This window comes from Trifolium pratense, linkage group LG2, assembly GCF_020283565.1.
Source record: "Trifolium pratense cultivar HEN17-A07 linkage group LG2, ARS_RC_1.1, whole genome shotgun sequence".
In the NCBI taxonomy this organism is placed as follows: domain Eukaryota; kingdom Viridiplantae; phylum Streptophyta; class Magnoliopsida; order Fabales; family Fabaceae; genus Trifolium; species Trifolium pratense.
Genome location: NC_060060.1, coordinates 72,566,401 through 72,585,082, shown reverse-complemented (window position 1 = coordinate 72,585,082; position 18,682 = coordinate 72,566,401). Strand labels below are relative to the sequence as shown.

The window sequence follows — 18,682 nt, the reverse complement described above, 5'->3', positions numbered from 1 at the left end:
TTGTAGGTAGATTTTCTCATACTATACTTAATGAAATTTAATAATTCCGGTGTCAATCTTGTAGTAAATTTTGTCTTCTTTACACTGGATTAAAAATCATTAGAATACGACCTATATTCAGAGATATATACTAAATTTACCACAGGTAGCTCTACACGAATTTTCACATAAATTTTCCTTCTTTTTGGGGGGTATATGTTATTTCGGTTTATATAAACCGAATTTTTTTTTCATGTTTAAAAACTTCGGTTAATATAAACCGAAGTTTGTTGGCAAAAAATTTTCATACCGCAAGGGGCAAAATGAGATTTTTGGGGGGTAGAAAAGAAATGAGGGGGGTCGGGAGAGAAAACTTCGAGAACAAGTTCATGGTAGATATTTGATCGATGATGGCTGGGGACCCATAGGAATAACATATGAGGATAGAAACGGAGTCCAATATCCTCCATTGAATTAGTTTGGTTGAGTCATAGTTGTTTAAGTTTAAGTATTATCCTACTTGTTATATCCTGTTTAGAGACTTCTTTTTATAATTTGGATGTATCTTACATTTATGTTGGTGTAGTTTTAATTCGACAATATTTATAATTTTCATGAATTCAGATTTTTCATTAATGGGCAAATGGGGTGATCGCGGTGCGGTTTGGTTCGGTTTTGAGCATAAAAGTCATCCTAACCGCGAGATAAAAATGCATGCGGTTCGGTTTGGTTCGGTTGATTTTTAAAAAGTCATCCAAACCAAACCAAACCAAACCAATGCGGTTTGGATCGGTTCGGTTGGTGCGGTTTAAAACATAACGATTGTACCGAACAATTTTAAGCATAAAAAAAAAATAAAAAATTGAAGTTCCAAAATAACATTGTAGTACCAACAAAAATTATTTATCCAAAATAACATTATAGTAACTTACAATTTTAAATATATAAAAAAATTGAATTTTCAAAATAACATCACGGTACCGATAAAATTTGTTTATTTAAAATAACATTACAACACCAAAATAAAATTTCAGTACAAAAAATAAAAACAACTTGAAGTTCGATTAATTTGGTCGACTGACTTGGTAATTGGGCATGTATATTGGAATATAAATATATTTTCTTTTACGATATTGGAATATAAATATATAATAGTAACTTAATGCGGTTTTTGCGATTATCCGCGGTTTTTGCGGTTTTTGCGGTTTGCGGTTTTGCGGTTTGCGGTTCAGTAAGAAAGCCATCCAAATACATCCAAACCAAATGCGGTTTTCGCTTTGGTTTGGTTCGATTTGCGGTTTTACTTTTGGATTGGTTCGGATACAATCACCCCTAGCAAATGATATGCAAAATTATGTTGTGGCTATTTACTTATAGGCCAAATGCTAATATGTGCCCCAAGGGCACATTTTAACGTGAATTTAATTAACTAATATCCCACTTAATTTATTTCAAAAATAGCAATAATCAACTTTATTAATTAAAAGATATGGTACACTATATTTATTACCTATTTAAAAGAATTGAAAATGCAAAATATGATATGCTGCCAAATTTGATTTATTATCACGCGCTTAGTAATACGACCATAATTATATGTATCTAATTTTTTCTTGGTTTGTTAACAATCGGGCTTATAGTACTCCAGGTAATACTTGATTTATGCTAACTTGTGTTTTTTGTTTTGTTTTTCGGTGAACAAAATCGAGTATTATAGTATTATGTTGTAATGGTAACGATTGTTAGTACTATTTTAGCTTTTGAATTGCTAATATGTTTTAGAATTTTATAATACTTACTATAATTTCTTTTTCACTTAAAAAGAAAATTTTTGTAACAAAAAAAATTTGACCAAGCGCGTGATCATACATCAAGTATTTGGCAAGTATTATATTATTATTATTTATTTTTTTTGTAATTAGGCAAGCATTATATTTTCTCTATGCAATTTTCTTAAAAGGGTAATAAATATAGTGAACCATGTCTTTTAATTAATAAAATTAATTATTGCTATTTTTGAAGTAAATTAAATGGGATATTAGTTAATTAAATGCACCTTAAAATGTGCCGTTAGGGCACATGTTAGCAGAATATCTTATAATATATGAGGCCATTTCATGTGAAACCCCAATTTGTATTTATTTGTTTTTAAATGCTTATACGGTTATAAACTATTGAGATTTGAATACTTTAAAGAGTTTAATGCCACTTTTGAATTCTAAAATAAGAATAAGGTGTAAAAAGAAAATGCAATTGGCAGCTTGTGGATGTAATTTGCATGATCTGGGTGGGTCCAAGCTTTTTCAACTTTCATCAAGTAAAAAAGAAGAGTTATAATAAAAGATTTTTTCATTTCACGCCTCCAAAGTCCTCGTTCGTCCCCCGAAATTTCAAAAATACTACTCTAACTACTTAGGTAGCAAACTCAGGGTAAAATTTGGAAGTAAAAAAAAAAAAAAAAGTTCGCCAGTCTATTGATTGTCCATATTTTGTATTCTGCAAGCTTCTGAGACAAAATGCAAACTCAGTTCGCATCTGTAACAAAAAAAAAAACTCATTTCGCATCCTATGATACAAACCTTATAAAATCTAATATTTTTGAATCTCTCATCCTTCATTCACCCCTTTTTTATAAGGTCCACATCATAAGATGCGAACTGTTATTTTTCTCTCCAATTTTTGCTATTTACAAACTTGCATACTACATTGTGAGAGGGGTAGGATTGGAAGGTCGGAGGCGCGTGTGAGACTCGAGCGCAAAAAGAAGGAATCATAATACAATCACTTTAATAGGTATCCAAAGTTTGCGAGTAACATTAGCACCATACAATACTACACAACATTAACAAACAGCACCAGTGTTACAATCCAAATCCAACCAAATATATAAGGTGGGGGGTAAAACTTGATATAACAAACATTAAACTCGCGATAACCCAAAATGGTGGACGAAGGTGTGAAAAGAGGTGGTTATCATGTTAAAGGATGATCGTGCTTATAGGGTTTGGTGTTTGCAATGTGAGTAACATCGTGCAAACAGAGTAAGACACAACGATGAAAGTTTTTTCCTTCATAATGCCTAAGGAGGGAGGCGAAAACAATCTTTGCAATTTAGGTATCATGGTAATGAGAAGATGGAAAACAAAAGAAGAAGAGGATTCAATTACATTAATGGCTAACAATAAGACCTCTTGCTCGCATAAAAATCCATTTCTCACTAGTGTAACATCTTTATTTTTTTGGTAGCAAGTGTGTAACATCTTTAAAATGAGAAAAAATGACTTACCAATTCATAGTAGTGCATAAATCAAATTAAGAACTGTACCGGACAAGTACGATTCGCCTAAGCCCAACACGCCCAATTGGGCCACTCGCCTAAGTCAGAGGAGGCCCAAAAGACTAGGTCATAGAACTAGCCCACTACTCCCTATGTTTACTCCACCATCACCTCATTACTCCCTATAATCTCTCAACTACTCCCTCAATTATCTCCTACGACACTCCTATATATATAAGGCAACATAAGCATCAAGAAGCCATCACGTTCTTCTTTCACAAAACTACTGAGAAAACCAATATCAGTGTCTAGTACCCTACTAGCTTGATAATCACATTCTACATCTTGCATACCCCCTGAAATCCTTGCAGGAACAAGAACAAAACTACAGATTTGTTTTGAGAGGAGAATTTTGGAAGGGAGAGTTTTGAAATGATATATCTACATTTTAATATGTATCAGTTAAATCATACTTCATTAATTTTAGAAACATTCCAAAGCTTGCGTAATTTAGAAAAGAAAAACATAAAAATACCGTCTAGCAAAAGTGACATTTGATGATGTGAAATAACTATATTACCACCGTCACATTTAATTAACTACAGCCAGCAGTCTGTCCAGACTTGAATTTCCTGTAAAAGGAATAAAGAATTAGGCTTATGAGATAAACATTTGGAATATATCATTGCGATTCATGATTAAGAAACAAAAATTTTCTCTTGAAATTGAAAGTCGTCAGAATATGCAAGTACCGCCGAATACTAGTACTACTTTAACCAGGCGAGCAATTGGATAAGGCAAACAATATTGACAAGAGATGGAAAACAAAATTATATGATAGATATATAAAATACAAAAATAAATTCAGTAGAATAATGTCTTTCAAGTACAATGACAGAAAAGCAGTTGAAATGGGTGATTTGCACGTCAGTCTTGGTTAAATTGTGGCTCAAGGTTATTTAGTTTACATATGTGTGTTAATGTTTTACTTCAGTCTATTTTTAAAAAAAGGGTCAGCACTCCATAGCTTACAGTGAGCCACAAAGAAATGGCTAACTGTAGTGAAGACAATAGCAAAAAAGCACAATGCAGTTATCAATTATGTGCATATTCATATTGCAACTGAACAATACTGATGGTTTGCATGTTTACCGAATTCTAATTATCTATAGGGCCAACTAATCCCCTGCTACCTTTTCTTTAGTAGTTGTGACTTGTGTGATGGCTAAAAAAATCAGACTACACAACCAATTTAATTTGTGAAAAATTCAGCGTTAAACTTAAAGCAACTAATATAAAATTTGAAGCATTTTAATCAGACTGCAGCAGGACTCTTTACTAAAAGTACAAACAGCAAAGCAACTAAAGATTTCTTTCATTGCTCAAAATAAACACAGGCTCTAGAGTTACTGCGGCCAAGCATATGTTCTAACAACATGAAGAAAGCCACAAATAAGGACAATCATGCATAACAGTGAGGTGCTTTAGTTCACACACACACACACATGTATAATTTATAAGAAAATTGAGATACAAATTTCTGCATGCTAAATCGCAATATTGAAATCTTAAAACTTCTAATTCAATAATCACGTATAATATCTATTCAATTCTCAATACTTCCTATACATTCTCTAATCTCTAGCGAATATCCTACAAAGAGATAACATAAAATGCAATCAATTCATTCATTAAATACGTAAGCAAACATTCAAAGAAATTTACATGTGATGCAGACACACCCATAGAAGACTAAGCATATCACCAGTTACTATCTCAGTTAAAAATTCCTATTCTCTGTCTTGAAAAAAGCCTACTGCTGGTTTATTTTTTTTCTTCTCTTATGAATTTTCCTAATTGTGAATTTGATGATGGAAAAAGAAAAGTGGCTGAAACTTATTATACATACCAAAACAAATCAAATAGAATTTCAAAGGAACTACAAGAAAGGATTAAACATGTAAGTATGCATAATATTAATGCAAGGTTATTACCCTTGTGCTGTGTTAGGTTTTATGGGAACACTATGACCTCTTTTTTTTCTTCTTTTTCTTTAAATGGCATGATCTGACCTCATTTGGCCCATTCATATTTTCCCATACTTGAGCCTGGAAAGTTTTGGCAGAGCAGTTGGGAAGATCTTTTTTTGCTCGAAAGGTAATGTAAAACATAGGAGAAACACTCCATGTTCTCTTGACAACGTCGAGAAACACATAATTTGCACCCTAACAACAATTAACAAGAATAATAATAATAAGTTGATGGAATTTGATAAACCTAAATAATATTAATACGGTTAGAGTTTAGGCAAAATGCATTTTACTACATAAAAACTTAAAGGACCTATTTGATACTTAAAAAACTTAAAGGATGCATTTTTCCTAGAGTTTTGAACCTGATTGTCAGCATTGTACTTTTCTAAGGCAAGCTTGCATAAGGGAGTGAGCCTGCTGCGAAGATTTTCATCCATATCAAGGGGTACTGCGAAGGTTTTAATGGCACACGATTTGACCTTATGTGGCCCATTCCGATTTTCCCATACTTGAGCCTGAAAAGTTGTAGCAGAGCAGTTGGGAGGATCTTTTTCAGCTCGAAAGGTAATGTAATACGTACCAGCAGCACTCCATGTTGTCTTGACAACATCAAGAAACACAAAATTTGCACCCTAACAATAATAATAATAATAATAATAAGTTGATGGAACTTAACAAACCTATATAATATTAATTAATACGGTTAGAGTTTACTACTACTACTACTACTACTTGTTTTTGAACCTGATTGTCAGCATTGTATTTGTCTAACGCAAGCTTGCATAAGGGAATGAGCCTGCGGAGACGATTTTCATTTAAGTCAAGCGGTACTGCAACCCAGCATTTTCCGTATTGGGCTATTCTTGGAGGGGTGATAGCATCGTAAACCTGTGTTGTCCAGAATCAAAGTTGAAAGGGAAACACAAAATTGAAAGCAAAATTAAGATATATAAATAGATTCAATTTTACGGATAGGCCTCGAGAGCGCTTTTTATAATCAGCAATGGCCGCTTCATATTCATTATCTTTCTGAATCTGAGCTTTATTCCTATAATAAAATTTGGCACACATGAACCCAAAAGGTTTAATGTCGTCGTCATACATGGAGAAGTCACTCAATGTAAGATCATTAACGCGTTTCAATTCCCAAGCAGGTTTTGGTTTCCGTTCAGGTTTCGGTTTCGGTTCAGGCTCCAACTCCGATTTTGGCTCAGGCTCCAACTCCGGCTTTGGTTCTGATTCTGATTCCGATTTTGGCCGCTTCCCTCTTTCTTCGAGGTTTTCCGGAGGAGATCGGATGACGCCGAACAAGCTGGTATCGGATTCCATCGACATTCTGCAAGACGGAAGGTAGGAAATAGGAACCCCAATTGACTGTGTACGTAAACCCTAGCTAGGTAGATGAAGATGACGAATACAAAACTTATTTATATTTATATGATATGATTTTGGGCTACTCTTGCAATTTTGCTTACGACCCGCCCACGCCCGCTAACAAATCTCACGTGCGTTCATTCTTCTATTCTTCATCAACACATTCTCATTTAAATATTTTTTATTTTAACTTTTTAAGTGTAAATCTATGTTGTAATCTTTTTTTTAAAAAAAAAAAAAAAACATATATTCAACTCTTATTATTTTCCTCCTTCATCAATTTTATAAGGAAAAAAAATCACACAGTCCAAAACACATTGTACATAATTATTTTCATTTAATACTCTTATAAATTTAAATTTATTTCATGTATATCTTTATTTAATTGCTCTTAATTCAACTAATTTATTTTTTTTTTTAATATTCTCTCATAATAAAAAAGGACATAAGTGGAATTTAACATTTGAAAATTGGTCAAAGTTTCTTATAAAAAAGACCAATTTTTTTCCCAAAGTGTTCCGTATAAAAAAGATCGGAGGGAGTATTATATTTTCTTTTTTATGAAATGAAAAATAAAACAAACAATAAAATAAACTAAGCTCGTGGACAAACAACACTCACAACATCAGCCATCAAGACGAGATTGATTCTTCTATTCTTCATCATCACATTCTCATTTAAATCTTTTTTATTTTGTTGAACATAAGTGTAAATCTACTAGTATGTTGTAATCTTTTATTTTTTTTAAATAAAAATTCATATATTCAACTCTTATTATATTTTTTTTTTATGAGATGAAAAATAAAACAAACATCAAAAGAACAAGAAAAGGAAATAAGTTCGTGGACAAGCGACACCCAAAACATCAACCATTAACACGAGACTGAATCGAGGGGGATAACTATTCCAAAACTTCAAAGTGTCATCGCATGAGGCGTAACAGAAGTGGTAGCTAAAGCAATGAAAAATTGATTTAAGTAAATTCACGCATGGTACACTACATTCGAAAGATGCAATCCGAACTAGCTTAGGTTCAGAATTGAATATTCATAGACGGAAACGCAAAGTTGTTCTTCACTGTCCAGAAGCTGCGATCCGAATTAGATTTTTATAAGCTCCTGGCAATTGGATTATTCTCTTGTGGTTTTCAGTGTATCTGATTGGAAGATGCTTTTATGTGAATTTTGATAAATAGATATGTACCCTCGTTAACCTTCACGTTGGATTAGGAACACAACATTGAAAATACAAAAGTAACACAATATATCCCTGCATATTGTTACCTATTGTGCTTGCAGTTGCTAATATAATAGATATGTACCCTCGTTAACCTTCATGTTGGATTAGGAACACAACATTGAAAATACAAAAGTAACACAATATATCCCTGCATATTGGTTCTGGTTCTGATTCCGATTTTGGTTCAGGCTCCAACTCTGGTTTTGGTTCTGATTCTGATTTAGGCCGCTTCCCTCTTTCTTCGAGTTTTTCCGGTGGAGGTCGGATGACGCCGAACAAGCCGGTATCACATTCCATCGACATACTATAAGAGGGAACGAAAGGAAGGAAATAGGAATCCCAATTGACTATGCACGTAAACCCTAGCTAGGTAGATGAAGATCACAAATCCCACGTGCGTAGATTCTTCTATTCTTCATTTAAATCTTTCTATTATTATTATTATTATTATTATTATTATTATTATTATTATTATTATTATTATTATTATTATTATTATTATTATTATTATTATTATTATTATTATTATTATTATTATTATTATTATTATTATTATTATTATTATTATTATTATTATTATTATTACGATGGCGTCTAAGACGTCTTGACCCCTATCCAATTTTGGGGCCAATTCCTTCTTCGTACTACCAAAAATGAGATTCTTGCCAAGAGCAAGGGTGATGTTGAATGTGCTCTCAATTGCAAAAACTAGTCCAATGGTATGTTTAAATTAGTGTTAAAAATGACATGGAAGGGAGAAAAGTTGAAAAAACTCAACAGAGTTGAAACTGAGCAAAGGAGACACGCGACAACATTCCTGCGGCTAAAAGCAGGCGTGTGTTACGCAAGGTGAGAGTGGAGCAGGGAAATACGCGGAGAAAGAGTGTCATGTTGATAAGATCCAGCCACGTGGTTGGCTGGATTTTTATCCATTTAATACTTTGAACTCAATTATTTCATTGCAAATTAATTTTTTTTTACCAAAATTCATGATTTTTTTTTTCTATAAATAAAGACTTAGTTCGTTTGATTTGGACACAGAAAAAAAAATCTTTTTTTCACTATATTAATCTTATTATTATATTTCTATTAGTGTTAATCTGGAAGTATTAGTCTTTTTTTTGGTGAAATGGATCCCGATAATAATCCCAACAATTATCCCAACAATTAGTGACATTTGATGATGTGAAATAACTATATTACCACCGTCACATTTAATTAACTACAGCCAGCAGTCTGTCCAGACTTGAATTTCCTGTAAAAGGAATAAAGAATTAGGCTAAATACAAAAATAAATTCAGTAGAATAATGTCTTTCAAGTACAATGACAGAAAAGCAGTTGAAATGGGTGATTTGCACGTCAGTCTTGGTTAAATTGTGGCTCAAGGTTATTTAGTTTACATATGTGTGTTAATGTTTTACTTCAGTCTATTTTAAAGAAAAGGGTCAGCACTCCATAGCTTACAGTGAGCCACAAAGAAATGGCTAACTGTAGTGAAGACAATAGCAAAAAAGCACAATGCAGTTATCAATTATGTGCATATTCATATTGCAACTGAACAATACTGATGGTTTGCATGTTTACCGAATTCTAATTATCTATAGGGCCAACTAATCCCCTGCTACCTTTTCTTTAGTAGTTGTGACTTGTGTGATGGCTAAAAAAATCAGACTACACAACCAATTTAATTTGTGAAAAATTCAGCGTTAAACTTAAAGCAACTAATATAAAATTTGAAGCTTTTTAATCAGACTGTAGCAGGACTCTTTACTAAAAGTACAAACAGCAAAGCAACTAAAGATTCCTTTCATTGCTCAAAATAAAAACAGGCTCTAGAGTTACTGTGGCAAAGCATGTTCTAACCAATGTTTTAAGAACCGGACCGGACCGGCCGGTTCGACCGGTTCGACCGTGAACCGGACACAGCACCGGTCCGGAAGAAAGGCCAAAACCGGTAGTCAGTGAAACCGGTAAAAAACCGGTATGAACTGGAGTGAACCGGTGGAACCCTTGAAACCGGTGAACCGGTCACGGTTCTGGAAAACCGGCCGGTTCTCACTCAGTTTTAAAAAAACGATTTTTTTTTTTTTTTTTTTCTGTTTTCATTTTTCTTTTCACATGAAACACTAAACATGGAAGTGAAACATTTTCTATGTTTTTTTTATTTCAGTTTCAAACAAATGGTTACTTTTTTTCATTTTTTCCATTGTTATTAAGTATTAACTTTTCCTGTGTAAAAAAAATGTACAGTTAACTTTTCCATTTTCTTCCAAGTTTTTCATGAACAAAGAGGCAAATTTATTTATGGAACACAAGGAATGATGAAGAAGAAGAAGAAATGAGAGGTACACAAGAAACATCAGAACAATAACAATGACATAACATGAATAAATTAAATCAAAAACTAGTAATTCGTTTTCCTTGAAACAAAAAAAAAAATACGTGAAGAGAGAGGGGGAGGCGGCTGCTGTGCATCTATTTTTGTTTTTTAGGGTTTGTGTTACTAGTGTGTTATTATAATACATATATATAGAAGTAAATTTGGGCCATAGAAAGTTAGAAGTTTGATTTTTAAAAAAACCCAATGTGATTTATTTTTTTTTAAGGAAAAAATCTTTAGATTTCCATATATAAAACAAGTACAAGATTTTTTATTTTTATTTTTTTATGGTAAAATAAGTTCAGATTTTTTTATGGTAAAATAAGTTCAGATTTCAAAATTATATGAACGGTTTAATGTAAACGGTTGAACCGATCCGACCGGTTGAACCTTGAACCGGAGGTCACAACGGTTCGACCTCCGGTCCGGTTCTTAAAACATTGGTTCTAACAACATGAAGAAAGCCGCAAATAAGGACAATCACATAACAGTGAGGTGCTTTAGCGCGCACAAACACACACATGTAGAATTTATAAGAAAATTGAGATACAAATTCTGCATGCTAAATCGCAATATTTAAATCTTAAAACTTCTAATTCAAGCAAACTTTCAAAGAAATTTACATGTGATGCAGACAGACCATAGAAGACTAAGCATATCACCAGTTACTATCTCAGTTAAAAATTCCTATTCGCTGTCTTGAAAAAAGCCTACTGCTGGTTTCTTTTCTTTTTTTTCTGTTGTTATGAATTTTCATAATTGTGAATTTGATGATGGAACTACAAGAAAGGATTAAACATGTAAGTATGCATAATGTTAATGCAACATTCAAAGAGAATTTCAAAGGAACTACAGGAAAGGATTAAACATGTAAGTATGCATAATATCAATGCAACATTATTACCATTGTGCGGCGTGTGTTAGGTTTTAATGGCACACGATTTGACCTTATGTGGCCCATTCCGATTTTCCCATACTTGAGCCTGAAAAGTTGTAGCAGAGCAGTTGGGAGGATCTTTTTGAGCTCGAAAGGTAATGTAAAACGTACCAGCAGCACTCCATGTTGTCTTGACAACATCAAGAAACACAAAATTTGCACCCTAACAAGAATAATAATAATAATAATAATAATAAGTTGATGGAACTTAACAAAGCTATATAATATTAATTAATACGGTTAGAGTTTACTACTACTACAACTTGTTTTTGAACCTGATTGTCAGCATTGTACTTTTCTAAGGCAAGCTTGCATAAGGGAATGAGCCTGCTGCGAAGATTTTCATCCATATCAAGGGGTACTGCAACACCACATTTTCCGTATGAGCCTACTCTTGGAGGGGTGATAGCATCGTACACCTGTGTTGTACAGAATCGAAATTTAAAGTGAATCACCAAATTAAGTTAAATAGATAGATAGATAGATTCAATCTTACAGATAGGCCTCGAGAGCGCTTTTTATAATCAGCAATGGCCGCTTCATATTCATTATCTTTCTGAATCTGAGCTTTATTCCTATAATAAAATTTGGCACACATGAACCCAAAAGGTTTAATGTCATCGTCATACATGGAGAAGTCACTCAATGTAAGATCATCAACGCGTTTCAATTTCCAAGTAGGTTTTGGTTTCCGTTCAGGCTCCAGCTCCGATTTTGGTTCTGGTTCTGATTCCGATTTTGGCCGCTTCCCTCTTTCTTCGAGGTTTTCCGGAGGAGGTCGGATGACGCCGAACAAGCTGGTATCGGATTCCATCGACATTCTGCAAGACGGAAGGTAGGAAATAGGAACCCCAATTGACTGTGTACGTAAACCCTAGCTAGGTAGATGAAGATGACGAAGACAAAACTTATTTATATTTATATGATTTTGGGCTGCTCTTGCAATTTTGCTTACGACCCGCCCACGCCCGCTAACAAATCCCACTTGCGTTGATTCTTCTATTCTTCATCATCATATTCTCATTTAAATCTTTTTTATTTTGTTACACTATTTTATTTTGTTTTACATGAGTGTAAATCTTTTTTTCAATTATTATATATTCAATTCTCATTAGATTATTATTCCTTTTTTTATGATAGAAATTTAGTGCTAGGGAAAGATGTCCCAATTCAAGACGACGCTTATAAAGATAAAATTATATTTAACTTTTTCTAAAAACACTAATGGGGTTCAAATCCAAAACCTCTCAGATTTAAGACGTGTTTTTTTACCACTAGAATAAGTCTTTGGAGTTTTAATTACGACTATTTTTAGTAAATATATATTAGCTTTTTTAGTCAAAAATTATATTAATTTTTTTTCCAGTTAAAGTAGTTTAATTGGTAATTACTCCTTACACATTATTGAATTGTAAAAAAAAAAACTCTGAATTCTTCATACTTCTCTCTTTAGAACTAATACATCATTTGTGACATTTTATAAGTGAATTTCACTTTTCTAGGTTCATTGGATAATTAATGTGTTTGAAGTCCAAATACATTAATTAACAAATAAATATAAAAATGTAAAATTCGCTTATAAAATGTCACAAATGAAGTATATTTGATATACATTCATTTCTTAATCATGTATCTTCTCTCTAACCAAGTTACTACGTTACATAATAAACATCTCATGTGTTTTAAGTTAACTTAAATTTTTGAGGTTGATCATGTTGGAACAAAATGAATTTGTACAATACCTATGAAGTTTTGATGATAACAAAGTATTAAAAGAACAAATTGAATTTGCTAACTAATGTATGCTCAAGAGTAGGGGTGTACATGGGTTGGGCAAATCCGGTCGACCCGGTCAAACCCACCCAATCAAACACAAAAAAGTGGGTTGGGTCGGGCAATTGGGTGGATATGGATTTCAAAAATGAAAAACCCATTAAAAAAATCGGGTTTCGGGTAAAACCGGACCCAACCCAAAAAACCCACTAACCCACTAACCCACTAGTGCTATGTTTCTTGAAATTTTTTTATGAAAATACTAAAGATTTTTTCATTTGATTATTAAATATTTTTATATTGAAAATGAGTTATACTATTTTTTACGAAAATAAAAAAGATTGAATAATTTTTATAAACAAATATGATAACTTTTCGCATTATTTTTTTAAAATTTTAAAAAATTGAATAATTTTCATAAACAAATATAGTGATTCATGGTTTAGTCATTTGATATTAAAAAAAGCAAAAAAATCATTTGGATAACACGTTATCCAGCCCGTAAATTAGTAGATTTACACAAAAAAAAATGGGTGATTATTTTTTATAGTGAAAAAAAGTTACCTTATTTTTCAACAAGATACATTGATTGAGTTATTTTTTATGAGAAAATATGATGATTCAATATTTAGATATTTAATAAAAAAAAATAGAAAAATAATTTGGGTAACCCACAACCCAACCCAATCCAACCCGGAAATTAGTGGATTTACACAACCCGGCCCAATGTTATAACGGGTGGTTATTTTACTAAACCCAACCCGGAGTACCATATGTGGTTTGGGTTTTGATTTTGGCCAAACCCAACCCAATCCGGCCCACGTACACCCCTACTCAAGAGCAAGAGCACGTATGTTTTTGAATTCGAACTCTTATACTTTGCTGAAACTCTTATACTGCATTGCAATGTCTAGAACTACGCACGCGGGTTTACTTTTTTTGTTATTATGCATATATATAAACAACACTAGTATTCAAGTTTATTCTTTTGTACTTGTAAAACAAAAAGGTTGCACATTTTTTAATCTTTTTATCAAAGAGGGCAAAAGTCCTAAGATAAAAAAGATGAGAAAAACTAAGAGAAATAAATTTTCTAGACATGCAAGTCAAAAAAATATCATCAAAATAAGACTTTGGAATTGCTAAGAGGTTCCTCCATAAGACCATAGCATGAAAATCCATAGACTCCAGATATTATAGTTATCATGTCAATCCACACTTTTGTCGGTCTCCTTTATTGTATGGCTGTTTAAACATGCCAGCTCAAGGACAAAACGGCTTGAAATATGACGAAGCAATATAATGGTTACCCTATAAACTCGCACTTATATGTAATCATGTCCACAAGAGTCCTTGATTAGCTTCCACCAAAATTTGATTAATCTCTCCCTTCAAGCCGTTTCTAGACCAGGATCACATCTATGCATGATTTTGTTATGGACCAACCATTAGCTTATATGGGCCAAGTTGAGAAAATTGAGAAAAGGCCCAAGAGAATCATTAAGCTTCCCAAAAGATTGGAGGACTGTGTTTTGGGTTGATACGTGGCATTGCAAGAAGCTTCTAGTTATCATTGACGTCACCCACTAGGGGAATAATTTGTTAGATTCGTTATTTCATTTCCTTTAAATTCGGTTGTACTTGCAATGATTGGTTATGAATAAAATTATCCTTTTCCTTATCTAAATTCTAGGAGGATTCTTCTTTGTGCCTAATAATTACAGAGAACCCCACTACCAACTCTTATCATTTTGGTGCTTTCATTGCTCTCCCGTCATATCCAAAATGACTCGTACCAACGATCGTTTTGATGAACTTTCTCAGCAAATCACTCTGTTCCAAGCTCACATCTCTTTTTCCTTGGCTGACGTTTCTCAGCGTGTGGCTTCATTGGAACGCAGTTCCCCAGATCCATCTTCTTCTTCTGCTGTTCCCCCTCCACCACCTGCACCACCATCTACACCTCGTTTGAAGCTCGATTTACCCCGTTTCGATGGTCAAAATGCATCGGGGTGGATCTTTAAGATCTCGCAGTTTTTCACATACCATCACACGCCTGAGGAAGAACGAATCACCATCGCTTCCTTTTACCTCGATGGTCCTGCTTTGTCGTGGTACCGCGACGGTCAGATCCTCTCATGGCACTAGTTCCTACAGGCGTTGGAGCTCCGTTTTGCTTCCACCGCTTACAACGATCCACGTGGTAAGTTGTTTAAGCTCCAGCAAACCACCACTGTTGCTTCTTATTTGACGGAGTTTGAATCTTTGCCCAACCGGATTGTGGGTTTATCCTCGCCGGATCTGTTGAGTTGCTTTATTTCTGGTCTTCGGTCGGAGATACGTCGTGAGGTTTTAGTCCAACAACCCACTTCGTTGATTCAGGCAGCGGGGTTGGCTCGTCTCAAGGAGGAGAAGCTTCAAGACTTCCTCCGTTTCACCAAATCTCGATTTCAGAGTCCTTTGGTTCCGCAGCAACCATCATAACCCAAACCATCACAGTCGTCCTCTACTTCGTTGCTCCCTACACCAACCAATCGTCCCCGTTTTCGTAGCTCTCACCAACAGAGATGGCGGATCGCCGAGAGAAAGGGCTTTGTTTTAACTGCGATGAACGTTTTTCTCGCAATCACCGTTGTAAGGCTCACATTCTGTTACTAATTGCTGAGGAAGATGATGATTCTAATGGATCAGTTGTACCAGATCCGGGAGAATTGGTTTTACCCGAACCAGAACCGACCCAAGAACCACCTGTCATTATTGAGGAGCTTAACTCGGCCCAACTCAGTTTCCATGCGCTTTCTGGAGTCTAATCAGCCCAAACCATCCGGGTATTAGGACGAATTGGGTCACAAGAGGTACATGTACTTATGGACGGGGGTAGTACCCTTAATTTTATACAGACCCAAGTTGCTCATAAATTAGGTCTACCACATCTTCCTTCTACACCTCTTAAGGTCATAGTTGGTAATGGTGAAGAGTTATCCAGTACTCAGGTATGTAAGGGGGTGCAGTTAGAAATGCAGGGTCATGTCTTTGTCATTGACTTTTATGCTTTAAATCTTTGTGGGCATGATATTATGTTGGGTACTCCTTGGCTGAAGACTTTGGGTCTAGTTTTGATGGACTATAATTCTCTTAAAATGAATTTCACTCATAATAGTGCTCTAGTAGAGATATGTGGAGAAATTGAACCCCCTGCTGCTGACATCTCATATAATCAACTTAAGAAGCTCATTGCTACCGAACCTATGGCCCAGTTCTTTTCCCTCAGCACAATCCACTGTAAGCTTGCTTCTTCATCTACTGATATCACCGCCCAAGCCAATCCTTTGATTGCCTCCCCTTGGCTTACTTTAGTCAAAAAATTTGTCCGCGCCTTGCAAAGGCCTCTACTTACATCAGAGAATTACATGCTATCACGGCTGCTGTTAAGCGTTGGCGCCAATATCTCTTGGGACACTTTTTTATTATTCAGACAGATCACAAGAGTTTAAAGGAGCTTCTTACCCAAGTTATTCAAACTCCTGAACAACAACATTACCTTTCAAAATTGTTGGGCTATCATTATGAGATACAATACCGTCATCTCCTTCGTTAGTATTTTTGGATGAATTGCGTAAGGAGCTAGCTATTGATGCTATCTTTCTGGAGATATGCAACAAATATAATGTCGATCCTTCACTTTTACCCAATTATAAATTGGTAAATGGACTGCTATTATACAAAGGGCATATTTGGATCAGTCCTAACTCTCGTTTTAAGGCCCTGTTGCTACGATAATACCATGATACTTTATCTGCTGGGCATGCTGGTCTCTAGAAAACGATGAAGCGTTTGGAAGAAAATTTTTACTGGGAAAATATGAAAAAAGACGTGCAAGCTCATATCCGTCAGTGCTCTACATGTCAGCAGACCAAGTATTCAACCGCCAAACCCAATGGCCTCTTGCAGCCTTTGCCTATTCCCAATCATGTATGGGAGGAGTTATCCATGGACTTCATTACAGGACTTCCACAGTCTCGTGGTTACTCTGTTATATTGGTGGTGGTGGACAGTTTTTCTAAAGGAGTTCATTTGGGAGCTTTAGCCTCTGGTTTTACTGCATATAAGGTAGCTGAGTTGTTTGTTTCAATGGTGTGTAAACTCCATGGTTTACCTCGCAGTATTGTTTCTGATCGTGATCCCATCTTTATTAGTAAATTTTGGCGTGATTTGTTCAAGTTTAGTGGCACCTTTCTGCGTATGAGCTCCTCTTACCACCCATAAACTGAAGGCAAACAGAGGTAATGAATCGTACAATTGAGCAATATCTGCGGGCTTTTGTGCACGCCAAACCTTCCAATTGGGTCTCCTTGCTTCCATGGGCTGAATACCATTACAATACTTCTATTCACTTGGGATCTGGGTTTACCCCTTTCCAAATTATGTTCGGAAAAAGCCCACCTTCGATGCCTGACTATGTTACTGGTTCTTCTTCCATAGAAGCGTGTGATTCTGTGTTGACGTCTAGAGAAGAAATTCTTGAATTGTTGCGCGAAAATCTCACAAAGGCGCAAGTTCAAATGAAGGCAACCGCTGACAAACATTGTAAGGAGGTAACATTTGAAGTTGGGTCTTGGGTGTATGTAAAACTCCAGCCTTATCGACAAACTTCTCTTTCTCGTTCTAAGTATCACAAACTCTAAACGTTACTATGGGCCTTATGTGATACTCACCAGAATTGGAGCAGTGGCGTACAAATTAGAACTACCTCCTCATGATAAGATTCACGATGTCTTCCACGTCTCTCTCCTTAAGCCATATGAAGGGACCACTCCCACTTATGTGGATCAGTTACCACCTTTCTCTGTGGACAATCATCCTATCATCTCTCCTCTTGCTATTTTGGATTTTCAGACCCAGCTTGTGGAAGGCATTCCGACACGTTTTTCTTTGGTACAGTGGGATGTCTTGCTTCCTGATGACACTTCTTGGGAGCCATGGAATGAGTTGAAGCAAATTTATGACCTTGAGGACAAGGTCGCTTTTGATGATGGGAGTATTGTTATGGACCAACCATTAGCTGATATGGGCCAAGTTGAGAAAATTGAGAAAAGGCCCAAGAGAATCATTAAGCTTCCCAAAAGATTGGACGACTGTGTTTTGGGTTGATACGTGGCATTGCAAGAAGCTTCTAGTTATCCTTGACGTCACCCACTAGGGGAATAATTTGTTAGATTCGTTATTTCCTTTCCTTTAAATTCGGTTGTACTTGCAATGATTGGTTATGAATAAAATTATCCTTTTTCTTATCTAAATTCTAGGAGGATTCTTCTCTGGCCTAACAATTACAGAGAACCCCACTACCAACTCTTATCAGATTTCCATATGTGGTTTATGTTTAAAATGATGCACGCACACATTAATATACGAAGTAATATTGTAAAAGATGATTCCATTAGATTTCACAAAGCTGTAGTTGCCAATCAAAATGACTAGTTTTTATGGTGCAGTTGCATATAACACCATACATGCTAACATTCATTAAAATCATTTGAAGTTTACAATGTTTTGTATTCTAGAGACAATTGTTGCAAAATGTATGCGTGAAAAGATGTGACATCTCATACTAAATACCTACTAAGAACATCAACTGCACTAGAGAGCTCTAAGCATATCATACTGAAAGCCAAATGCAATCAATTCATTC

At 34.9% G+C, this 18,682-nt stretch overlaps 2 protein-coding genes across 4 annotated transcripts; both read right to left on the bottom strand.

The window, feature by feature from the left end:
- Positions 1-3,710: 3,710 nt before the first annotated feature.
- On the bottom strand, positions 3,711-6,723 carry LOC123909814. Of its 2 annotated transcripts, none has more exons than XM_045960728.1 (5): positions 6,259-6,723; positions 6,034-6,177; positions 5,652-5,921; positions 5,251-5,481; positions 3,711-3,888 (listed from the first exon to the last, which is right to left on the bottom strand). In XM_045960728.1, exons 1-4 carry the CDS (start codon positions 6,622-6,624, stop codon positions 5,281-5,283), a joined length of 981 nt encoding a protein of 326 aa, XP_045816684.1. In that variant the 5' UTR covers positions 6,625-6,723; the 3' UTR covers positions 3,711-3,888; positions 5,251-5,280. The 2 variants fall into 2 exon arrangements, with proteins under 2 accessions (XP_045816684.1, XP_045816685.1); XM_045960729.1 differs by having other exon boundaries at positions 5,652-5,804; positions 6,259-6,714.
- A 2,381-nt stretch (positions 6,724-9,104) lies between these two features.
- LOC123909815 lies at positions 9,105-12,168 on the bottom strand. Of its 2 annotated transcripts, none has more exons than XM_045960731.1 (4): positions 11,717-12,168; positions 11,496-11,639; positions 11,188-11,383; positions 9,105-9,157 (listed from the first exon to the last, which is right to left on the bottom strand). In XM_045960731.1, the coding sequence occupies exons 1-3, from the start codon at positions 12,038-12,040 to the stop codon at positions 11,204-11,206; spliced, it is 648 nt and encodes a 215-aa protein (XP_045816687.1). In that variant the 5' UTR covers positions 12,041-12,168; the 3' UTR covers positions 9,105-9,157; positions 11,188-11,203. The 2 variants fall into 2 exon arrangements, with proteins under 2 accessions (XP_045816687.1, XP_045816686.1); XM_045960730.1 differs by lacking the exon at positions 9,105-9,157 and adding an exon at positions 10,929-11,062.
- Between the last annotated feature and the right edge of the window lie 6,514 nt (positions 12,169-18,682).